Source organism: Pongo pygmaeus, chromosome 15, assembly GCF_028885625.2.
Source record: "Pongo pygmaeus isolate AG05252 chromosome 15, NHGRI_mPonPyg2-v2.0_pri, whole genome shotgun sequence".
NCBI classification, from domain to species: domain Eukaryota; kingdom Metazoa; phylum Chordata; class Mammalia; order Primates; family Hominidae; genus Pongo; species Pongo pygmaeus.
The window spans coordinates 89,812,117-89,837,091 of record NC_072388.2 but is presented as its reverse complement, the minus strand read 5'-3'; the positions used below and the strand labels follow the sequence as shown (position 1 = coordinate 89,837,091).

Genomic DNA, 24,975 nt, shown 5'->3' with positions numbered 1-24,975 from the left:
CCTGACAAGGGCAGGCAGTGCTCATGGAGTGTTGGTCACACCACCCAGTGCCCCTCTATCATTTAGGACTGAACTATGCAGCCTCTGGATGATTTCTTTGGCCTGACTCTTGATGTTTTTAATATCTCTGCCCTCCTGATTGGGAGAGTGAGTGGCAGGGAATTCACCTTTTTTGAGGGGAGCAAAGAAAACATAATTTGTTTGGGAGATTAACTTAGGGCCTGGACATTTGAAAAATTTCAGAAATTGTTTTGCAGCCACCATGCGCAATTTCGAATGAGATTGTAACCTCTCTGCTTGGAGCAGGCAGCTCCTTTTGAAACTGAGGAGCCGATACCTACCTGCCTAGCAGGAAACTCCCCTGACGGTTCCCCCTTTCTCTCTGTATTAGTCCATTCTCACACTGCTATAAAGAAATACCTAGCCAGGGCTGGGTGCAGTGGCTCACGCCTATAATCCCAGCACTTTGGGAGGCTGAGATGGGTGGATCACGAGGTGAAGAGATCGAGACCATTCTGGCCAACATGGTGAAACCCCATCTCTACTAAAAATACAAAAAATTAGCCGGGCCTGGTGGCAGGTGCCTGTAGTCCCAGCTACTCGGGAGGCTGAGGCAGGAGAATCACTTGAACCCGGGAGGTGGAGGTTGCAGTGAGCCGAGATTGCGCCACTGCACTCCAGCACTCCAGCCTGGTGACAGAGTGAGACTCCGTCTCAAAAAAAAAAAAAAAAAAAAGAAAAAAAAGAAATACCCAGCCAGGGGCAGTGGCTCACACTTGTAATCCCAGCACTTTGGGAGGCCAAAGTGGATGGATCACTTGAGGCCAGGAGTTTGAGACCAGCCTGGCCAACATGGTGAAACCCTGTTTCTACTAAAAATACAAAAACTAGCCAGGTATGGTGGCGCGTGCCTGTAATCCCAGCTACTCAGGAGGCTGAGACATGAGACTTGCTTGAACCTTGGAGGCGGAGGTTGTAGTGAGCTGAGGTGGTGCCACCGCACTCCAGCCTGGGTGATAGAATGAGACTGTTTCCAGACAAACAAACAAACAAACAAACAAAAGAAATACCTGAGACTGGGTAATTTATACAGGAAGGAGTTTTTTTTTTTTTTTTTTGAGACCCGCCACCACGCCCAGCTAATTTTTGTATTTTTAGTAAAGACGGGGTTTTGCCAAGTTGGCCAAGCTGGTCTCGAACTCCTGACCTCAGGTGATCCGCCCAACTTGGCCTCCCGAAATGCTGGGATTACAGGCATGAGGCACTGTGCCTGGCCAGGAAAGAGGTTTAATTGACTCACAGTTCCACATGGCTGGGGAGGTCTCAGGAAACTCACAATCATGGTGGAAGGTAAATGGGAAGCAAGGACTTTCTTCAGAAGGCGGCAAGCAAGAGAGAGAGAAAAAGCACAGGGGAAATCGCCACTTATAAAACCATCAGGTCTCATGAGAACACAGTCTCATGAGAACAGCATGGGGGAACTGCCTCATGATCCAATCACCTCCTACCAGGTCCATCCCTTGATAGGTGGGGATTACAATTTGAGATGAGATTTAGGTGGGGACACAGAGCCAAACCATATCACTCTCCCAGCACTTCATGGGTTGGTTCTAACAAACGACTTGTAATTCCCCAAACGAGTAGGGCATGCCATACCTTTGCATATTCTATTCCTTCTGTCTGCAATGCTTTTCCCCACATTTTCCATCTTGCAAATGTGTAGCATTACATTCTTGGTGCAAGCTTTGTCTCCTCTCCCACCCCCATCCAATACTGTACACATCTTCATTAGAGCCTGTATTGTGTTGAACGGTCTTGAGAGACTGGGGCATCGTGAGGGAAGGGACTGTGTCTCCTAATTCTGAGGAAAAACTTATTTTCTCCATCGATCATTTTCCTGCACCGTGCTCTCCCAGTTGCTGCTTTTGTTGTTGTTGTTGAGACAGTCTTGCTCTGCCGCCCAGGCTGGAGTGCAGTGGCACAATCTCGGCTCACTGCAACCTCTGCGTCCCAGTTTCAAATGATTCTCCTGCCTCAGCCTCCCGAGTAGCTGGGATTACAGGCGTGCACCACCATGCCCAGCTAATTTTTTATTTTTAGAAGGGACAGGGTTTCTCCATATTGGCCAGGCTGGTCTTGAATTCTTGACCTCAAGCGATCCGCCTGCCTCGGCCTCCCAAAGTGCTGAGATTACAGGCATGAGCCACCACACCCTGCCCCCAGTTGCTGCTGATGGAACTGAGCGCTCTCCACATCTTGGCATCACAACTCTGACACATTCCCCCAGCATCAGGAGATCAGAGAAACACAAAGGCCCTGAATCCTGCATTGCACTTGGGTAGCAGTTTTTACACCTCTCTGCAACTATGAAACCCATTGTTTAAATAAAAATTTGGCAAGCCTGGGATGTAAAACCAAAGCAGCAGGAGAAGTGCAGGGTCTGCGGATTCTGCAAAGGCCCTCAGTTGGGTTCTAGGAATTCCGTTTGGAGACCAGTAAACTTGAGGACTTGAGGTTGGTGGGGTGTTTCCAGATAGGAGTTCTCAGCCTGAAGCTGGTTTCTTGTTTGGGAGATCTGGTTAAGATTCCGGTTTGTCCCCTGTAACAAAGGTCAGAATCACAGTGACTGAGAAAGTAGAACAGGATAGAAGTTCATGTTTCACCCTCACGTAAGCAGTCGGGGGCTCGGTGGCAGCTCCTGGTGTTGGGGACCTAACAAGCCTCCTTGTGTGGTGCTGCTCTGCTCTGCTCATCCTCAATAGGTGGCTTCCAGCTTGTGGTCTTAGATGGGCGTGCCATTTTCCATCAGCACTGTTAAGGTCCAGCCTGTGGGGGAGGGTGAATAGGGACTGGCGGGCAAGCCCATTCCCTCTAAAGGCCAAGCCCAGAAGCTGCGTGCAACACCTCTGCTCCCATCCCATCGTCATAACGTTGTCACGGGGCAGCATGTCGCCATCAGGGAGCCTGGGAAGTGTAGTCTTTAACTGGGCAGCCGTGTGCTCTGATAAAACATGGGAATTTTAATACTAAAGGAAGAAAGGGAGAGTGAATATTCTGGGACAACAAGCAGACTCTGCCACAGGCAATGACCACCCTAACCCTGGGGAGGATGCAGATGCCTTCCCCATCATCTAATTAATTCACTATTTATTGAGCATGGACTCTGTGCCAGATATTGTGCACAACACACAGGTTCTTCCTTTAGGCCTCCTCCTTACAGTCTAGAAGGGGCAGACAGGTTGATAAACACCCAGGGTGCTCAGGGTTCCTGGGGCTGCTAGAGGTGGTTTGGGATGGGGCACCTGGAGGAGAGGTCCGCAGTGCTTGGAATATTAGTAGGTGTTCACTAAGTAGCGGTGAATGGTGTCCTCAGGATGCCAGAGCATTCCAAAGGGGTGGCATATGTGACACTCAGCCAGGACCTGTTTTCCATTGCTGAGGGCTTTGGATGTCTTCCTGTGGTGGGGGTGCTGAGTCGGGAGGTCAGGAGGGGGAAGCATTGACGTCTGGGCATTCTGATCCCAGCTTGATTCTCCAGCTTTCTACCCACATCCTATTCCCCTGCCACTTGGTTCTCTCTGCTTTCCTGGGCTCTGTGCTGTGGCTTTGGTTGTGCTGTTCCTTCAGCCTGGTTTGCCCTTCCCTCTGCTCTTTGCTAGCCCAGGTCCTACTCATCCTCTGAGGCCCAGCTGTGGCCTCAGAGGTGTGTTCACTCTGGGCCATAGAGTTTTCCCTCTGAGAACTCAGTAGCTCTAGCCCACAGTCTGTAAAGGAATTGCGGCTCTGAGAGGGTAAGTCATGTGCCCCCACGGCTAGAATAGGTAGCAGGGGTCCTGATCTCTCGTTGTTTCTGCTCCCTGGCTTGGAGATTCTGCCCAGAGGAGCCATTTTCAGATGCAGGGTCCCTGTGGCAGGGAGGCGAGGAGGGGTGGGGTCGTGAGGAGGGGCGGGGAGAGAGGGATCCTCCGCTGAGGCCGAAAGAGGTGCTTTCTTGGAATTGCTTCCCAGAATCAATGAAGTTAAATCATTGGGCCAAAGTCACCAAGTGACAAATTTGGGTTTAAATCTAGGACTCTGAATCCCAAGTTCTATTTTATTTTATTTTTTGGAATTTTAAAATATACAGAAAAGAAGGTCTACATAGATGGATAGTCTTACCACTCAGAAATAACCACTACTAATATCCTGGCATGTATACTTCCAGTTTTTAAAGAAGAGTTGCTTTTTTTTTTTTTCTAAAAGTGATATAAAAGGATTTTGCTCAATGTAAATAATTTAAACCACAAAGATGAGAATTTAAAAATTATCCCAAATCCTATCATTCAGAAATTCCTATTGTTTACACTAAGTGATCATCATTTTAGACATCTTTGTAGGGACATAGACAGATATAAAGGTAGATATTTAGACATACTTCTATAAACAGTGATCATATTGCTGTCCAATATGATAGCCACTAGCTACATGTAGCTATTGACCACTTGAAATGTACAGGTTAGAGCTGACATGTGCTGTGAGTGTAAAATACACACAAGATTTGGAAAACTTAATATGAAAAAAGAATGTAAGATATCATTAATATTTTAAAAATATTGATTGCATATTGACCTGATAGTATTTTTTTTTTTTTTTTTTTTTTTTTGAGACAGAGTCTCGCTCTGTCGCCCAGCCTGGAGTGCAGTGGCGTGATCTCCGCTCACTGCAAGCTCCACCCCCCGGGTTCACGCCATTCTCCTGCCTCAGCCTCCCGAGTAGCTGGGACTATACATACCCGCCACCACGCCCGGCTAATTTTGTGTATTTTTAGTAGAGATGGGGTTTCACCGTGTTAGCCAGGATGGTCTCGATCTCCTGACCTCATGATCCACCTGCCCCGGCCTCCCAAAGTGCTGGGATTACAGCCGTGAGCCACTGCGCCCGGCTGACCTGATAGTATTTTGGTTATATTTAGTTAAATAAAATGTGTTATTTAAATTAATTCCACTTTTTTTTTTTTCTTGCGATGTTGTCCAGGCTGGTCTCAAACTCTTGGGCTCAAGTGATCCACCTGTCTAGGCCTCCTAAAGTGTTGAGATTATAGGCATGAGCCACCGAGCCCTGCCTTCTTTTCCTTTTTTAATATGGCTATTAAAATTTATAAATTAAGGCTGGGTATAGTGGCTCATGCCTGTAATCCCAGCACTTGGGGAGGCCAAGGCGGGCGGATCACCTGAGGTCAGGAGTTCAAGACCAGCCTGGCCAACATGGCGAAACTCCGTCTCTACTAAAAATACAAAATAAGCTGGGCATGGTGGTGGGTGCCTGTAATCCCAGCTACTCTGGAGGCTGAGGCAGGAGAATTGCTTGAACCCAGGCGAAGGTTGCAGTGAGCCGAGATCGTGCCATTGCACTCTAGCCTGGGCAACAAGAGCGAAACTCTGTCTCAAGAAAAACAAAACAAAACAAAATTTTTAAATTATATATGTGGCTTGCATATATTTCTATTGAACAGCACTGGTCTATTATTATAGTATTAATAAGTTTATTCATAAATATTAAAAGGAAAAAATGAAAATGAATTTAGAGGATTTTTTTTTTTTTTTTTTTTGAGATGGAGTCTCGCTCTGTCACCAAGCTGGAGTGCAGCGGCATGATCTTGGCTCATTGCAACCTCTGCCTCCCGGGTTCAAGCGATTCTCCTGCCTCAGCTTCCCAAGTAGCTGGGATTACAGGTGCGCACCACCATGCACAGCTAATTTTTGTATTTTTAGTAGAGACAGAGTTTCACCATGTTTGCCAGGATGATCTGAATCTCTTGACCTCGTGATCCGCCCACCTTGGCCTCCCAAAGTGCTGGGATTACAGGTGTGAGCCACCGCGCCCTGCTTAAAGGAATTTTTGAGCTCTAAATAAATGGTTCTTCATTATTTCCTGAGAGTTCACTAAAATTTAAACAAATTTTTGAAAAATAGTGAAAGATTAGATTGACTTTTTTTTTAAGAGCACATGGTACAGTGTTTTGAAAGATAAAGGCATTACACTCTGAAGCTCCTCCCAATTTCAGATATATGATTGTTTTTGCAACGCATTGCTTTCTGACATTCATATTTGTTCTGTGGCTCTAATTCTTGTGGGCATTTAGTATTCTGTAAGAAACACTCAGGACTTTGCCTACATGTCCTTTGTTCCTGAGTCCTGGGTTTCTTTATGAACTGGGTTTCATTTCTTGAGAAGGGCTTGTGTGTCTGGGAGGAGGCTGCTTGTTGCCTTTGTGCCTGGCTGGTGTCTGGACCGGCCCCATGCACTGGGGTCACACTTGGTACCCCAGTGTACTCTGTATGCGCCACTTCATTGTCTTCTGGCATTGGAAGCTGCTGTGGCCTTGCCTGATTTCCTTTTTTTTTTGAGTCAGAGTCCCACTCTGTCGCCCAGGCTGGGGTGCAGTGACACAATATTGGCTCACTGCAACTTCCACTCCCGGGTTCAAGTGATTCTCTTGCCTCAGCCTCCCTAGTAGCTGGGATTACAGGTGCACACCACCATGCCTGGCTAGTTTTTCTGTATTTTTAGTAGATACAGGGTTTCACCACATTGGCCAGGCTGGTCTCAAACTCCTGACCTCAGGTGATTCCCCTGCCTCAGCCTCCCAAAGTGCTGGGATTACAGGCATAAGCCACCGTGCCTGGCCAGATTTGCTTTTTCTTCTTGGATGTCTAATGAGTTCTTGAGTTCAGTAACTGAACTCAGCCCTGTTTTTGTGTTAATTGGCTCCTCCCAGGACTCTAGGTCTCATCTCTAAAAGGTTATTTTAGGCTTCCCAGTACATAGATAGAGCATGCTAAGACCTATAGATTCAGCAGTTTTGGGCCGACTTCTCAGAACATGTGGAAAAGGCTTTTGTTTTAGCTCTTGACCTTTGGTGGACTTACCACCCAGAATCTTAGGGGGTCCTCGCTGATGACTTTTTGAATTAATTTTAGATTGCATATATAATAGGTTAATCTAGTCTTCTTTTTAGGACCAGGATGTTAAAGACAAAGCTAAAGTCCATTTTTGCCACCAACCCCAGTTGAGGTCCCCTCCCCAGCACCCCAGCTGTAACTACTATCATGACCTTAAGATATGTCCTTCCAGACCTTTTAAAACTGATTTTATATTTTAATACAATTATGTTCTGTCCCATCCCAGAAAAATAGACCATGCTTAGGCTGGTATACGAGTTGTTCTGGGTTTATTCAGAACAGTCTGGGGGGCGGTGTGGATTCCAAAGAGCTGCTCCTGGAGTGAACTTTTCATTCGAATTAAGCCAATATAGACATCAACAAGTTATAACCGTAAGTAGTATGCTCTCAGGAGTAAAAGCTTCATGCAAGCATTCCCAGATATCTGTGTAGTTATGACTTTTAGACAGAAACAGATGAATACTCTGTTACTCTGCAAGAATACAGACTTGCATTCAGGTCATTTTGACACAGACTCATTTTAAGATCTGGCTGTACAGACATTCCACCAGCTCCATAGAATACTGCACCAGAGCTGGGGATTTCATCGCGCCACTCTTGAAAATACATAACACTGGGGTTTGTGTGTGTTTTATAAAGATCATAATGAATACATCATAAGCCACCTTTGTTTTTTTCCTACTGAACTTGAACTGTCTCCATGTTAATGTGTATCTACCGGCAGCCAGGCGCAGTGGCTCATGCCTGTAATCCCAGCACTTTTGGAGGTTGAGGTGGGTGGATCACCTGAGGTCAGGAGTTTGAGACCAGCCTGGCTAACATGGTGAAACCCTGTTTCTACTAAAAACACAAAAAATTAGTCGGGCGTGATTGCATATGCCTGTAATCCCAGCTACTTGGGAAGCTGAGGCAGGAGAATCACTTGAACCCGGGAGGTGGAGGTTGCGGTGAGCCGAGATCATGCCATTGCACTCCTGAGCAACAAGAGCGAAACTCCATCTCAAAAAAAAAAAAGTATCTACTGGCAAAGAAATGACTGAGTATTTGAGCCAACACCTATTTCAGTACATGCTACTGGAACATTCTTTAAATGAACTGAATTCACTATGAGGTGGTGCCCACTTAGACCCTATGAAGGCTATGAAGTTCCAGAAGGGCCTTGCTGGGGGCCTGGAGCCTCGCAGTGTGGTGGTTCTGGGGTCCCTTGAGTGAGGGGGGTCCTACATGCAGGCCATTCCTTGCTCCCACTTTGTTCTCACTTTGTTTGGCTTCTCACTTTGTTTTTGTAGATGACATGGCAGAACTTCTCCTCGGGGAGTCAAAGCTGGAGCAGTACCTGAAGGAACACCCCCTGAGGCAGGGGGCCAGTCCCCGAGGCCCCAAGCCACAGCTGACTGAGGTCCGCAAGCATCTGACCGCCGCCCTGGACCGAGGGAACCTTAAGGTACCATGGGCCTCTGGGCTGAGGCGACACTTCCTTTGGACAGTGTGGGGTTGAGAAGGGTGCCCAGGGTTGAGCTGGGTGACGTTTGAAGCTCACCTGCATACCGCCATGGCTTGTCTTCTTAGAAGCGGGCCAGCTCCCAGTTGGGTGGATGTGCCAATCTGTAGGCTGGCTGACCACTGTAGGGGCTTCTGGGCCAATAGGGTCTCTGATGAGAGTCTTCAATGACACGTCATCTGCACAATGCCACTTATCTCTCAGATGCTTGAACTAAAGCTATCCGATATAACCCAGAGCTTAACCTGACGTGTTAAGCAGTTCTAGAAAAGAGAGAAGTTAATCAGAAGGGTGCTCAATGCACAGCTTCCTGCTCATCAATGTAACAAGCCACTGTGGCCCAGAGCTGTGGGAGGTTCCATACTGGTGCCAGCAGGCCTGGCGTCACGGTTGGGAGGGGGCCAGGAACTTCCCCGTGTCTCAGCAAGGACCCTCACCCTCGCGCACAGGGAATCTTAGGTGCGGCCCCCATCTGTCCATTCTGTTTTCTGGTCTCATTACACCCAGGTTTCCATTCCCTCTCACGTGGCTTTCCTTCCTTTCTTCTTGGACTCCTCATTCAGTTCCTTTTGCTTTCCATGGGGGTCATCTCCTCTTCCCGCCCTGCCCTTCTGCCCCCACGGGTGGCTCACACTCCCCTGGCTCTAGATACTTCCCCTAGTTCAGATGGCTGTCTGTGGCCCGCTCCATCCTGCCTGTCTTCCCCAGGATGTATTTCCCACTGAGCACAGTCTTTGGTGAACTTCTGGAGCTCTGACTTCCATTTCCTTTTAACTTTGATGACTTCTTTCTCATTCTTCTTCTCTTCCTGTCTTGGAATCCTCTGAGGCTCCATTTTTGGTCTTTATTCTTGTTTGCATGTGCACACTTCCCCCCGGGAAGCCATGCTTTCTTTGGCTTTACCTTTCATATCTGTACTGCAAACTCCAGCCTGCTCTCGACTTGCTGCGTGACCCCGGGGAGGTTACTTGCCTCTCTGCAGCTCAGTTTCTTTAGGTTTGAATGGGGTGGGCTCTTAAAGGGGTGAGCTTGGACCTTCCCGGCTCCTGCATGTTCTAAGCCTGTGAGCTTTCAATTTGAGCTGTTCCTCCTCTTGGTCATCTGGCCACCTCCTTGGCCCTGCTGCAATGGAGGGCCTGGGCAACCTTTGAGTAAGTTAGTATTGGTGTTGGTCAGTTGTGTAGCAACAGGCTTCTGGAAACCCTGATAGAGAGCTGCTTTCAAAATTGTCTTTGTGTATGTTTGTCTGCATGGGACACAGCTCCAGGCCGCTAGGAGGTGGCTGGAGAGCGTCATCTCAACATAGGGATCCTGCCCCAGGCCCCTAGAGGGTGGCCAGAGAGGTCACTTCAGCATAGGGATCCCAGGTACTTAAGGACTCCCTGCTGCATTTGGGCTTCAAAAACCAGGTCTTCTCTTTCCCCGTTCAGTTTCTCTGTAAGGGCCATGCCACAGTTTGGTATGTGGCAGATCACTTGAGGCCAGGAGTTCAATACCAGCCTGGCCAACATGGCGAAACCCCATCTCCATCTCATCCATCTCATATGTTCTTTTTTTTTTTTTGAGATGGAGTCTTGCTCTGTCGCCCAGGCTGGAGTGCAGTGGCGTGATCTCGGCTCACTGCAAGCTCTGCCTCCCGGGCTCATGCCATTCTCCTGCCTCAGCCTCCCGAGTAGTTGGGACTACAGGCGCCTGCTGCCACGCCCGGCTAATTTTTTGTGTTTTTAGTAGAGACAGGGTTTCACCGTGTTAGCCAGGATGGTCTTGATCTCCTGACCTCGTGATCCGCCCTCCTCAGCCTCCCAAAGTGCTGGGATTACAGGCGTGGGCCACCGCGCCCCGCCTCATCTCATATGTTCTTAACCGATGACATGATGACACAGGTGGACACAGGGGTAGGTCTTGATCTGGGGACACAGGTGGTAGGTCTTGATCAGCAGGAGGGGGTGAAGGGACAGCAGGCACATGGGCCACAGCTCACAGTGATGGCCAGCCAGACTCAAGTGTCCTGCTGGGAGGTGTGAGGGGAGAGATCTGGCTCGTTTCTTTCCCCCGTCTACCGGACCCCCAACTTCATCTTGAAAAATTCACTTTTCATTTCACCAGGTGCTGATAGGTTTTGCTTTCCATCCTCTACAATGCAGTGTGGTAGTAAGCACACTGAATTTATTTTATTATTTATTTTATTTTATTTTTTGAGACAGAGTGTTGTTCTGTTGGCCAGACACCATCTCAGCTCACTGCAACCTCCACCTCCCAGGTTCAAGCAATTCTCCTGCCTCAGTCTCCTGAGTAGCTGTGACTACAGCCGTGTGCCACCACACCTGGCTAATTTTTGTATTTTTAATAGAGATGTGGTTTTACCATGTTGGCCAGGCTGGTCTCAAACTGCTGACCTCAGGTGATCTGCCTGCGTCAGCCTCCGAAAGTGCTGGGATTACAGGTCTGAGCCACTGCACCCAGCTGTTGAATTTAATTCAAGTTAAAATGCTTGAGTCTGAGTCTAGTTCTGGATTTATAAGCCGTGTGATCTTGGGAGTTACTTAACCTCTCTGAGCTTCATGTTTCTCAGCTGCAGGCCTGCTTAACCCAGAATTGTTTTGAGGCTCAAATGGAGAAATTCTTTCAAAGCTGTATAGCACTAGATAGACATCATTTCTTGCTATGTTATTAGTTCTACCTAGAGAGTTTTTTTCTCCCATTGCTGTTTTTCGCCTTCCTCCATCTTATGAAGAATGTTCCAAAGCTGTACATCTTTTGCATGGATGTGCTGTCTTACTCACACTGACTAATGTGAAACTTTCTCTTTCCTTGAGCTTAAGTCCAGCTTGTCTTAAGTGAACCGAGGCTGGGAAGACCAGAGCTTAAGTCCAGCTTGTCTTAAGTGAACCGAGGCTGGGAAGACCAGAGCTTAAGTCCAGCTTGTCTTAAGTGAACCGAGGCTGGGAAGACCAGAGCTTAAGTCCAGCTTGTCTTAAGTGAACCGAGGCTGGGAAGACCAGAGCTTAAGTCCAGCTTGTCTTAAGTGAACCGAGGCTGGGAAGACCAGAGCTTAAGTCCAGCTTGTCTTAAGTGAACCGAGGCTGGGAAGACCAGAGCTTAAGTCCAGCTTGTCTTAAGTGAACCGAGGCTGGGAAGACCAGAGCTTAAGTCCAGCTTGTCTTAAGTGAACCGAGGCTGGGAAGACCAGAGCTTAAGTCCAGCTTGTCTTAAGTGAACCGAGGCTGGGAAGACCAGAGCTTAAGTCCAGCTTGTCTTAAGTGAACCGAGGCTGGGAAGACCAGAGCTTAAGTCCAGCTTGTCTTAAGTGAACCGAGGCTGGGAAGACCAGAGCTTAAGTCCAGCTTGTCTTAAGTGAACCGAGGCTGGGAAGACCAGAGCTTAAGTCCAGCTTGTCTTAAGTGAACCGAGGCTGGGAAGACCAGAGCTTAAGTCCAGCTTGTCTTAAGTGAACCGAGGCTGGGAAGACCAGAGCTTAAGTCCAGCTTGTCTTAAGTGAACTGAGGCTGGGAAGACCAGAGCCAGCCAGGCATGTAGTGGGATGGAAAGAGTCCTGGACTAGGAGTCAGGACATCTGACTTCTGATTCAAGGCAAGAAAATGGTCCTTATTGTGAGAAGGGGGCCCCTGACACCGTGTTGGGGTTGTTCTCCCACTGCCCAGGCAGCCGAGGCGCCCTGGCCAAGCTGTTTCCTGTACTTGGGCGGAGACTGGACTCGCCCAGGGAGGCTCTCCCAGTGTGTCCAAGCTGTGCCTCTAGGCTTGCAATTTTCTTCAAGCTTTTTCTCCACCTGGCTCTCCAGTTTGCTTTCGTTAACCTTTTTTTTTCCCTTTTGATAAAATATACATAACATACAACCTAACGTTATAGCTCTTTGTAAGTATACAGTGTAGTGGCATTAAGTATATTACCATTGTCACTCAGCCATCACCACCCTCCATCTCCAGGACTCTTTGCATCTTCCCAGACCGAACCTCTTGTGATGTGTCCATTAATGCTAACTCCTCTTTCCCCCTCCTCTTTCAATTTGCCTTTAATCCAACGGTTCTCAGAGGCTAGAAGCTTGGGGAAGGAGGGTAGACTTCCCAGAATGTCCTAGGAAATGTTTTCAAAATACCCAAGCCTGGCCTGTCCTCCACCTGGGTGGAGAACCCCTGTGGTGGATGCTTTTTTTTGAGACAGAGTCTCGCTCTGTCATCCAGGCTGGAGTGCAATAGCGTGATCTCGGCTCACTGCAACCTCTGCCTCCCAGGTTCAAGCGATTCTTGTGCCTCAGCTTCCTGAGTAGCTGGGATTACAGGTGTGCACCACCATGCCCCACTAATTTTTGTATTTTTGGTAGAGATGGGGTTTCACCATGTTGGCCAGGCTGGTCACGAACTTCTGGCGTCAAGTGATCTGCCTGCTTCGGCCTCCCAAAGTGCTGGGATTATAGGTGTGAGCCACAGCACTCGGCCTGGGTGCTTTTTTTCTCTTTTCTAAGTCTGCTTTGATTTCTCTGTCTCCAGATGTAATTCTAATTCCTCTGGTGCCTCTCCCTTGGGCCACCCATAAACATTTTTACTCCCATCAGTCCCCCTTGCCCACTGCACCATCCTTTCCAATGCTGCCTGATGTCCCTCCCTCTTCCAAGAAATGCCTGGAAGCCGACCACGCTGGCTGAGATAGCTGCTGTAACACGCTGTACCTGGCTACCTGGCCGTGTTGTCCACTCATCAAAGCGCTAGGTTACAGTATAAATAGTGCGGTTTCATGGTGTGCTTCTGTAAGCAAAAACCTCAGCTTTGAACCGCTTGGGCTCTGAGGAGAAGGTCTGGCCACAGAAGATAAATCTGTTTCCTTATATAGGTGGCAGGGTGGCCTGTTCTCTCCCTAGGTGCCGGGGGACGGGTCAGGGAGGAGGGCAATGACGAGGCTTTGGGGAGAAGGGGACTGGCCAGGCCAGCCTTGCTGACTGGGAGGAAGGGGGGCCCACAGAGAACTTCTGGCCCTCAGCCTCTGGGGAGGGTACCAGGTCACCTCAGTTTAGAAACTTCAGTGGCTCAGTGAGAAACTTCGCCCTGGAAAGCAAACAAGTCCTGATCTTTGCATCCATTTGGGAAGGCTCTCCTTGGTTATTTGGGTTACAGGGTTGTGGTACATCTCCAGTGCCATGGCCAGACCCACCAGGATGTCTGGGCCGCTTCCTTTTCTGAGACAGGTGCTTGTATGTTTAACTTATGAAGCATTCCCTCCTTCCTTGGCCCAGCCGGCCCAGCCCAGCCACGGGCCTGATGAGGGGGAGCCGCAGGGTTTTGTTTTGGTTTGGTTTTTGCAACAGCTTTATTGAAGTGTAATTCACATATCATACAACTTACCCATTCAGAGTGTCCACTTCAGTGATTTTTAGTATATTCATGAAGTTGTGCAACCATGACCACAATCAATTCTAGAACATTTTCATCACCTCCCAAAGAAACCCCATCATCATCAGCAGCCACCTCCCATTCCTAGCCAAGACTAATCTGTTTTCTAACTCTAGACTTGACTACCCTGGACATTTCATACACATGGAAGCATACAATATGTGGCCTTTTGTGACTGGATTTTTCACTTGGCATCATGTTTTTAGGGTTCGTCTATGTTGTAGCATAACAGTACTTCATTCTTTACTACAGCTGAGCAATATTCCATTTTATGGCTAGCCCACATTTTGATGGACACTTGGGTTATTTCCGCTATTTGGCTATTGTGGATAACACTGCTCAGAACATTCACGTCCAAGCTCTTATGCAGGGAGCTGTGGGGTTTTATGGCAGCAGCTGGCCAGGCTCCGAGGGAGCATCATGCCTGATATTGTAGGAAAATGCTTTTCTTTCTCTCCTTTTCCTTCTAGTCAGAATTCCTACAAGAATCCAATCTGATCATGGCCAAGTTGAATTATGTGGAAGGTGATTATAAAGAAGCTCTGAACATTTATGCCCGGGTGGGCCTGGACGACCTGCCGCTGACAGCTGCCCCGCCCTACAGGCTGCGGGTGATCGCAGAAGCCTACGCTACCAAAGGTGAGGCCCGTGCCTTCTAACACAGGGTCCCGTGGCCTGGAGCCAGCAGCGCCTCTTGGGAGCCACCTATTTGACCCCTGGCCCTTGGCTGGTGATGAACCTGGCAGTTCCCAGCAAGGCTGCTGGGGCTGCCCTGCAGCATGTGCTGGGTCATGCTAAGCCCAGCAGGGGTTTGTTCCTCCAAGCCAGTGGCCATCAGCTGTCACTGAAGGGGATGAATGAAAAACATTTCAGCGAAGTTTCTTTCTTTCTTTTTTTTTTTTTTTGAGATGGAGTTTTGCTCTTGTTGCCCAGGCTGGAGTGCAATGGTGTGATCTTGCCTTACCGCAACCTCCGCCTCCCAGGTTTAAGCGATTCTCCTGCCTCAACCTCCCGAGTAGCTGGGATTACAGGCATGCACCACCACACCTGGCTAATTTTGTATTTTTAGTAGAGAGGGGGTTTCTCCATATTGGTCAGGCTGGTCTCGAACTCCTGACGTCAGGTGATCCGCCCACCTCAGCCTCCCAAAGTGCTGGGATTATAGGCGTGAGCCACCGCGCCCAGCTTCAGCAAGGTTTCTTGATAAGTAATATGCAACTTCAGCGGGGGCCTTTCTTGGTAATTAAAATCCTGCACAGCATGTAGGGATTCATATCATATAGTCAGTTGGCCACATGGCTGATGATGTTTTTATTCATTAATGCCACCTCTGGGTTAATTAAGGCTAATCAGTTGACACACAGCAATCACTAGCAATCAGTCCTCTCTTAGTTAACTGTGTACCTATTCAGGGACAAGAAGAACATGTAAATATCTCACTGCCATGAAGCAGTTTGCACTCTAGTGTGCGATAATGCAATCTCATGGGAAGAAAAAGTATGGAAGCACAGGACACACAGACGATTGGACCATTCCAAGCTGCCTCTTCCTCAATCTGTAATGGGCATAATCACACCCACTTCATGGGGCTATTAGGAGGATTAAGTCAAATGATGTATGTAAAGCAGTTAATGTAGTACCTGGCACATTCTAAATGCTGCATAAATGATATTTTAAAATCTCGACCAGGCATGGTAGCTCACTCCCGTAATCCCAGCACTTTGGGAGGCCAAGGCGGGTGAATCACCTGAGGTCAGGAGTTCGAGACCAGCCTGGCCAACATGGCGAAACCCTGTCTCTACTAAAAGTACAAAAATTAGTCAGGTGTGGTGGCAGGCGCCTGTAATCCCAGCTACTCAGGAGGCTGAGGCAGGAGAATTGCTTGAACCCGGGAGGCAGAGGTTGCGGTGAGCTGAGATCACGCCATTGCACTCCAGCCTGGGCAACAAGAGCGAGACTCCATCTCGAAAAAATAAAAAAAATAAAAAATAAAAAATAAAACCTCAACCCCAAACATGGCAGCAAATAGTAAAAGCTAGGGATGGGTAATACGGAGAGGTCACTTCCGGCCAGCGGGGCCACGAAGGCTTCCTAGAGGAAGAGGGACACTTTGAATGGGACTTCTTAAGGCTGTGGCAAGAAGTGGACTATCTGGAGTGGCTCCTGTCCTTCTGGCCATCTGCTGTTCAAACCATGTACTGTGACTGACTGTGGCTGGAGAGGCCAGGGCCCTGGGTGGCTTGTCCCTCCAGCACAGTCATGAGCTGGCCATTGAGTGCTGCCAGCACTTTCTGACTGAGATGGGGCTACAGGTGGTCCAGCCTGTCTGACTTAGTTGTCTTATGCAGTGTTGAACAAAGACCCAGCCCGGGGCACACTTGTTAAGAGCTTTGTGATGGGGATGATGTATTCACCCAGTTCCCTGGGGACCCTTGAGTACTGCCAGGCTCCTCTAATTAATCTTCTAAACATCCCCATGGGCTAGGAAAAAATGCCCTTGCTCTCTACAGGGCACTCCGGCAGTTTAATGGGCACGCCCCTTTGAGGCTGCCTCTGGGGTCCTGACAGCATTTGGCTTTGTTTGCATCTGTCTGAGCTATGGGGAGTGCTGGGGTCTGTGCCACACAGCCACGCTCTTCTCTCCCTGGTGTTCACCCAGCTACCTCACGTGCCTCAGCAGCTGTGTGTGTGTGTGGCCAGCAATAGCATTCTGGAAGGACAGCAAAGCATCATCTGGCAATTTCCACCTGCCCAACTGCCCTGGGGCTGGTGGGTTGTACCAGGAGTTGGCTTCCTATTTGGGGGAGGGAGGTGGCTTTGGGGCCTGCCCAGTACCCAAAGCCCACGTCCTAGGATTGGTTCTGAGATAGTTTAATGGAGGCAGGCTATCTACAGGTGGCACTGCCAGCTCAGTCTTTTGGCTGCCATGAAAGGTGGGCAAGGAGGACAGGTGACTTGGGCCCTGAGCCTGTCCCTGGGTGATATGTGGTCACCCTACCCATGAGGTTGTGGCATTGGCTCTTGGGACACTGCTGGCACATGGGAGACCTGGCTCTGGCTAGTTTCTGACTTCTGTGAGTGCAGGTAGAATCACATATGTACCGGGAGAGGGAAGGGTCACTTCTGCCTAGAGGAAGTGGCCGGCAGCCTGGGGGCTCCAGGCCCTGGAGAGCCTGGTGGGCCAGGTGAGAGGCAGTGTAGAGGGACGGTTATGAGCACCGGCCCTGACCATCTGCCTGGGTCCTACTCTGTGTGTCACATGCTGGCTCTGGGGCCTTGTGCAAGTTCCTTAGCCTCTCTCTGCCCGTTTCCCCGCCCATCAAGCTCTCATTGGCTTGTCACGGGGACTGCATGAGATAGCACACATAAAATGCTTCTACAGTGCCGGCACATAGTGAGCGCAATGTAAATGTCAGCTGAAGCTGACTGCTGGGTGGGCCCTGAGGGACTAGAAGTGACTTGTACTAACAGGGCAATTGCGGGCCCAATTCATGGAGATGCCCAGAGACAGGCCTGCTTCCTGAGGAGTTCAAGAGGCCCTCGGTCCTAGCTCTGTGTAGGAATATTCTTGGCTCTTCTTTCTTCACCAAGGTCCCTGAGGACTTTTAAGGGGAGGCTGCTGTCAGGGGGTTCTCTGAATGTTGGTCCCTCCCCTATGCTATGTGCACGCTGCTCTAGGAAGCGCGATTGACCTGCACATTTTCTTTGTCACCTCAACTTTTCCCTGGTGACCTGAGGTCTGAGTTGGCCAGGGTTTTCAGATAGAGTCCCTTCCCCTGGTCAGCCAACGTTAGCCTTTGCTGATTGGGAATCGGAAGTCTGCACGTTCAGCTCCAGAACCTCCTATGGGCCAGCACTATGTTAGGGAATTTCCTGTCTCTTTAACTCTCCAAACCGCAAATTTACAGAAGAGAGAAATGAGAGGAGGTGAGGTTATGCAGAAGCGTAGCAGTGGCCATGGTGTACTGAGAGATTCCTGCACGCCAGGTGTGATGCCGTTTATCCCAGTATCTCATTCACTCTTTTTTTTTAAAAAAAAAAAAATGGAGTCTCACTCTGTCGCCCAGGCTGGAGTGCAATGGCACAATCTCGGCCCACTGCAACCTCCGCTTCCCGGGTTCAAGTATTCTCCTGCCTCAGCCTCACAAGTAGTTGGGATTATAGGCATGCACTGTCACACCTGGCTAATTTTTGTATTTTTTTTAGTAGAGACAATGTTTCACCATGTTGGCCAGGCTGGTCTTGAACTCCTGATCTCAGGTGATCCACCCACCTCGGCTTCCCAAAGTGTTGGGATTAAAGGCGTGAGCCACCACGCCCAGCCTTCATTCAGTCTTTGCCACCACCTATGACGTAAACACCATTATTCTTTCCATTTTACAGAAAAACCTTGGGCACAGGGAGGTTAGGTAAACCTGCCCAGGGTCCTACAGCTAGGAAGTGGTTGAGCCAGGACTTGACCTCAGAGACTGGCTCTAGGGCCCTTGTTCTCCTCTGAGTGGCAGAATGGGGTCTCAGTCTGACGCCCATGTTCCTAATTGCTCTCCTCTATTGGCACATGGACTGGAACTCACTTGGGCCGGGTAAGGTTTCTTCAGGGAGAAAACATTCAGGTCACTTGAGAATACCCTAGATTTGTACTCCTGCCCTTGGTTCCTCTACCTTAATGCCTCACCCTTGCCAGGTTTCCTCCTGTAAGTTCTGTCCTTCGAGCTCATATTGCTGTCTTCTGTGAAGCCCCCTGGGAAGAGTCAATCATATTTGATGCTGTCGTAGCACAGTATATTAGAATTATGTAAGAAACGACTGGAGTTGTACGCATGCTCACTTAAGGCGTTCTTCCCTTGCCAACCTAGCATTCCTAGAAGATGATCATCTACCAGTTACACTCCGCCATTTTGCCCCTTAGTGCACATGCTTGAGCCCCTCGCCCAACTCCTGAGAACTTGTTGGGAAGCTGCTGATCACCAATTTCGAGTTTCTTCTATCTACTGGGAGGCTGCTTTTTCCTGATGCAGGCAGCTACCAATTATTATTTTAGAGAAACAGTTAACAGCTGCCTGACAATCACCTGATGGTCACCTGACATTCCTGGCGTGTGTGTGCATGTCGCGGGGGACCCTCTCCTGCCCTGCTCATGCCTGACTAGCTGCCTACTACAACAGGGCTACTTGGCTTCCTCAGCATTTTCTGTGGCCTTGTTTTCTGCATACACAGAGGAAAGTAAGCGCCTCTCTCTGCTTTATAAACAGAAACATAATTAATAAAAGAGACAAAAAGAACAGTTCCCTTTTTAGTAAAATAAAATTTTAAAACTGGAAATTTTAAAATTTAAAATTTTTAAATTAAAAATTTTAAAAATGGGGCCTGGAAACAGCAGGGGAATTAATTTCCTTTCCAGATTGCATGGCACCGAAACAGAGGACTGGCTCCGAAGAGTAGATGGGGCCAGCACAGTCATCTCCCATGCAGACATTTTATTTCCCAGTAGGGGAGACTGTGCCCGAGAGAAGGGACTTGCCCTATGTCACACAATCCAGGGCAGGACCAAGATGTGGGGATGTTTCTTGGTAGGAAATTTTTCTGTCAAGCTGAGTGACCTCTGTGCCCAGGTGGAGGAGGTCGCACCACGTCGGGCGCTTTACAGAGCTCCTTTACCTTCTCCATTCCTCCCTGCTCCTGGGGTGGAAATTGCTCTTCCATGCAGTGGTTAAGGGCATGAAGCTTTGGGGTCAGGCTGTCCAGATTTGACCTCTGGCTTCGTCACTTACTAGCTAAAGGGTCTTGGGCAAATTATTTTCACCCCACTGGGTCTGTTTTCTCATCTGTAAATGGAGATAATAATAATATCTGCCTTACAGGGTTGTGCAGGGAATGGGTGAATACATGTAAAGCAGTTAGCACAATGCCCGGCAGATCAACAAATGTGATATTTTTATTCTTATTTTGTCTTATTTAGTCTTCTCAGTACTCTTGTGAGAGTATTATTAGCTCTGTTTTGCAGATAAGAAAAGTCAGACTTAAATCACTCACAAATCACAGAACACAATCAAGGCTAAGCAGGTTGTGAGTGAGCGTAATCACTCATTGTGAGTGAGGATATGGTTGATGCGATTCTGGTGTGAGATAACCCAAATCCCTTGGGTTTGACCACAAATGATTGGCCTCTTCAGATGCCCCAGGTAACAACATCTGGTTATGGGGAGAGGGGAGAGGCCGGCTTTCTTCCATGAATACATTGGTGCCTTAGAGGATCTGCTTTGTCAGGCAGAGGGTTTGGCCATCAGGAAGTGGGACCTGGGATCCCTACATTTACGGGGAGAATTTTTTTTTTTTTTTGAGACAGAGTTTCACTCTTGTTGCCCAGGCTGGAGTGCAGTGGCGCAATCTCGACTCACTGTAACTTCTGCCTCCCGCGTTCAAGTGATTCTCCTGCCTCAGCCTCCCGAGCAGCTGGGATTACAGGTGCATGCAACCACGCCTGGCTAGTTTTTTTATATTCTTAGTAGAAACAGGGTTTCACCATTTTGGCTAGGCTGGTCTCAAACTTCTGACCTCAGATAATCCACCTGCCTCAGCCTCCCAAAGTGCTGGGATTACAGGCGTGGGCCACCACGCCCAGCCTAATGGGGGAATCTTTAGGGGAAGCTCATATGAAGATCAGAGGCCTGGAGTGCAGCTTAGGGAAGGGAAAGTTGTTGCTGATGTTGGAGGATGGGGAGTACCTAGAAGTCAGGGACAGCTGGAGAAGCTACCCACATCATCCCTTCTGCCCAGCCCCAGCCAGATGCTTGGCAGGCAGATGGAGTGAGCAGGTGTGCTCTGTTCAGAGGGCGTGGAGGGGGCAGTGCAAATCCAAGTCAGCCTCGACAACTCCATCCCACAGGGCTTTCTGAGGGCAGGGCCTAAGCTCCTGCCTTAGGCATATGCAGAGGGGTAAACGGTGTATGCAGTGCTGACCACCCAAGCCATGCTGCAGATCCATTTTCTAGTTTCTGCCAAAATCTGTGCATTAGGGCCTTTTCAGCTGTAGGTGAAAGAAAACCCAGTTTAAACTGACTTCAGTGGCAGCTGGCTTTAGGGCTCAAAGACATGGATTCTTCCTCTCTGTTTCCCCTCCCCTCTTGTTGCTTTCCATCTCAGGCCCCAGGGTGAGCAGAGCGGCTCCAGACTCTCATTTTCCTGGGTGTGATCCTCAGACATCTCGGCCGGGTTCTTGTTGTGTCTTATTGGCCCCAACTGGATCACATTCTCATCCTTGATCCAGTTACCATGGTGAAGAGGGGCTGGTCCCATTAGGGGGATCAGAGGAAGGGCAGTGTCCAGTGTCCATGACAGATGTCCACAGCAGTGGCTCCTCTGAATAGAAGCCTTTCATCAAATAGGCCCAGGGCTCTTTATTTTTTTCTTTGAGGTGGCCCCTGCAGGGAAGAAGAGAAGGGAAAATCGGGGAGCAGCCAGGTGACTGCTCTGTGAGAGGGTCACTGTGGACTAGAGATGACCTTGGGACCAGACCGCATGAGGCCGATCAACACTGAAGGAATGGAGCTTTTGGGGGAAGAGCAGCCTCCATGGGTGGAGGAGCAGGCCTTACCTGTGTGGAGGGCTCTTGGAGGAAGAAAGACTCAGTCTGTTTTGGCCTCAGGGACAGGGCCAGAGCCGGGCACTGGAAACTGCGTGAAGTTCAGTGTTAGTCCCATTTACAGAAGCCGATTTCTAACCTCACAGCTGCCGGAGAGCTCAGCTGCACTGAGAGGCAGGGGTTCCCTGTGCCTGAGCATTTATTGAGCGCTGATGGAGAGTCTGGCATGGTGCGTGGTGATTTACCTGCGTGATTGTGCTTATCCTGAGAACAATCCTGGACCCTAGTATTATCATTCCCTGCAGAGGGGTTAAGAGGCTGCTTTTCAGAGTTGAGATGGTTGAGATGGGATTCAAAGCAAGGCCTGTGGACTCCAGCATCCATACTCTTTCCACTTTACTGAGCTGCCTGTCAGTGGGAGCGTAATCACTCATTGTGAGTGAGGATATGGTTGATGTGATTCTGGTGTGAGATGACCTGCTTAGCCTTGATTGTGTTCTGTGATTTGTGAGTGATTTAAGTCTGACTTTTCTTATCTGCAAAACAGAGCTAATAATACTCTCACAAGAGTACTGAGAAGACTAAATAAGACAAAATGGGAAGATGCTTTGAATTTATAAATCCAAGGTCAGTGGAGGGGGATTTGAATAGTCAGATCTCATGGACAGCTGAGGCTGGGAGCAGCAGGTGGCTGTGATGGCCTTGCCCCTCCTGTCCGTGAAGGCCCTGCCTGCCACGCTCCTTAGCTGAGCTGGCCAGCAATACTTCTAGCTGTCCCTGGTATTGATCTCTTGTTTCATCCCCCACAATTTTATTTTATTGTTCTTTTTAAAAATTTATTATTTATTTACTTTTTTGAAACAGGGTCTCGCTCCGTTGCCAGGCTGGTGTGATCTCGGCTCACTGCAACCTCTGCCTCCCAGGCTCAAGCGATCCTCCCACCTCAGCTGGGACTACAGGCATGCACCATCCTGTCTAGCTAATTTTTGGTATTTTTTCTAGAGATGAGGTTTTGCCATGTTGCCCAGGCTGGTCACGAACTCCTGAACTCAAGCGATCCTCCTGCCTTGGCCTCCCAAAGTGCTGGGATTACAGGCATGAGCCACTGCACCTGGCCTTATTGTTCTTAATATAGACAAAATACATGTGTTTTATATAAAATTCAGAAATGATGACTAATCAAAAGAACATAAAGATATCCATTACCCATCTATTCAAGGCAGTTGCTGTTAACACTATAGTTCATTTCCTTCCAGATCTTCTCTACACCTCCTATATGTGTGAATTTTTTTATATGAAAGTGGGATTATACCACATATACTGCTTTGTGACCTGCTTCTTCTACTTCACTATAGATCGTAAACACTTTCCATGACAGTAGATAACTTTCTGCAACATTTAAGCAGCTGTATAACATTTCATAGTATGGATGAAGTATAATCTATTTAACTAAAGCCTCTATTTTTGGACATGTAAGTTGTTTTCAGCTTTTCACTGTTATACACGAAGCTGTGATGAGTACCCTGTCAGCCTGGTCTTTGTGCCTGTTCTTAATGATTTCCCTAGGAGAGGTTTCCAGAAGTGGAGTTTCTGGGTTGAAGAGAGGTATTTCCAGATTGCCTTGCGGAACGGCGGTACCTGTATGCTTTTCCTTCCTGCAGTGTGAGGAACCAGCCTCCTCCCATTCCAGCCAACACTGAATGCATTCCCTTTGATTTAAAAATGAGCATTTATTCTTTAGCTGTGTATTGAGTGTAGACTGTTTGGAAAATAAAGAAAAAAATATATATATACACTTAATATTTATTTTTAAATATTTATAAATAAAATCAGGTACCATGCTGTTACTTGAGTTGGTTAACCACTGTTACACACGCGCACGCACACACACATTGTATATATTTACTATTTTTATATACAATTGACATTATGCTTTATATACTATTTTATATTATTTTTTCACTCTGTGTGTGTATGTGTGTACAATTATTTTTCCACGTCATTAAATATTTTTGAAAACATAGTTTGTAAAGGCTGCATGATGGTGTGCCTTATGGATTTTTTCTTTTTTTGAGACGGGGTCTTGCTTTGTCGCCCAGGTTGGAGTGCAGTGGCGCAATCTCAGCTCACTGCAACCTCCATTCCCTGCACCAGGCTCAAGAGATCCTCCTGCCTCAGCCCCCACAAGTAGCTGAGACTACAGGCATGTGCCACCACACCTGGCTAATTTTTGTATTTTTTGTAGAGATGGGGTTTCGACACATTGCCCAGGCTGGTCTCGAACTCCTGGGCTTAAGCAAGCCTCCCGCCTTGACCTCTCAAAGTGCTGAGATTACAGACGTGAGCCACGGTGCCGGGCCTATGAATATTTTTGAAATAGCTGCCCATGAAACACATCTAGGTCATTTCAGTTTTCATATTATAAATATACTCTACAGCTTTTTTCTCCAGTTTATTTTATTTTGGTAAAACACGTATAACAAAATTTCCCATCTTCATCATTTTTAAGTGCACAGTTCAGTGGGATTAAATGTATTCTTCACATTGCTGTGCAACTGTCACCACCATCCGTCTCCAGAACTCTTTCCCTTTTAAAAACTCATGAAACAATAACCCCTCATTCCCCTCCCACCCCCAGCCACTGGCAGACACCATTCTACTTTCTGTCTGTCTGATTTTGCCTACTCTAGGTAGCTCATATAAGTGGAGTCATGTGGTATTTGCCTTTTTGTGATTGGCTTACATTTCACTTAACATAATGTCCTCAATGTTCATCCATGTTGTAACATGTGACAGAATTTTCTTTCGTCTGCATGCAAAACAATACTCTATTGTGTGCACGTACCACGTTTTGACTCAATTTGTGACCTAATACATGGTCTGTCCTGGAAAATGTCCCATGCATACTTGAGAAGAAAATTGGGTAGAGTGACTGTTTTTGTCTCTTAGGTCTAGTCAGTTTATTGTGATTTAAGTCCTCTATGTCCTTACTTCTGTCTGGTTGTTCTTTTTGTTTTTTTTTTTTGAGACGGAGTTTCACTCTTGTTGTCCAGGCTGGAGTGCAATGGCATGATCTCGGCTTACCGCAACCTCTGCTTCCTGGGTTCAAGCGATTCCCTGCCTCAGCCTCCCGAGTAGCTGGGATTACAGGCATGCGCCACCACACCCAGCTAATTTTGTATTTTTGGTAGAGACGGGGTTTTTCCATGTTGATCAGGCTGGTCTTGAACTCCCGACCTCAGGTGATCTGCCCGCCTCAGCTTCCTAAAGTGCTGGGATTACAGGCATGAGCCACCGTGCCTGGCCTGGTTGTTCTATTCATTCTTAAGAGAGGGTTATTGAAGTTTCCAACTACTATTATAGCATTCTCTTTTCTCCCTTCAATTCAATGTGTGAAGTTTTTGCTTCATATATTTTGACGGTCTGTAATTACATGTGCAAATATTTATAATTGTTGTATCTGCTTACTGTATTGATTCTTTATTAATATATAACATCCTTCTTTGTCTCTTATTTGTTTATTTATTTTTAGAGATGGAGTCTCAT

General features: G+C 48.0%; 1 protein-coding gene across 10 annotated transcripts in view; it reads left to right on the top strand.

Annotated features, from left to right (window-relative positions):
- Positions 1-24,975, top strand: part of TTC7B (tetratricopeptide repeat domain 7B) — a 292,264-nt gene that overhangs the window by 25,356 nt on the left and 241,933 nt on the right. For all 10 annotated transcript variants that reach the window (XM_063651994.1, XM_063651990.1, XM_063651993.1 and 7 more), the window contains exons 2-3: positions 8,231-8,385; positions 14,318-14,486. In XM_063651994.1, the coding sequence (XP_063508064.1) occupies positions 8,231-8,385; positions 14,318-14,486 (324 nt within the window). The remainder of the gene's footprint in view (positions 1-8,230; positions 8,386-14,317; positions 14,487-24,975) is intronic.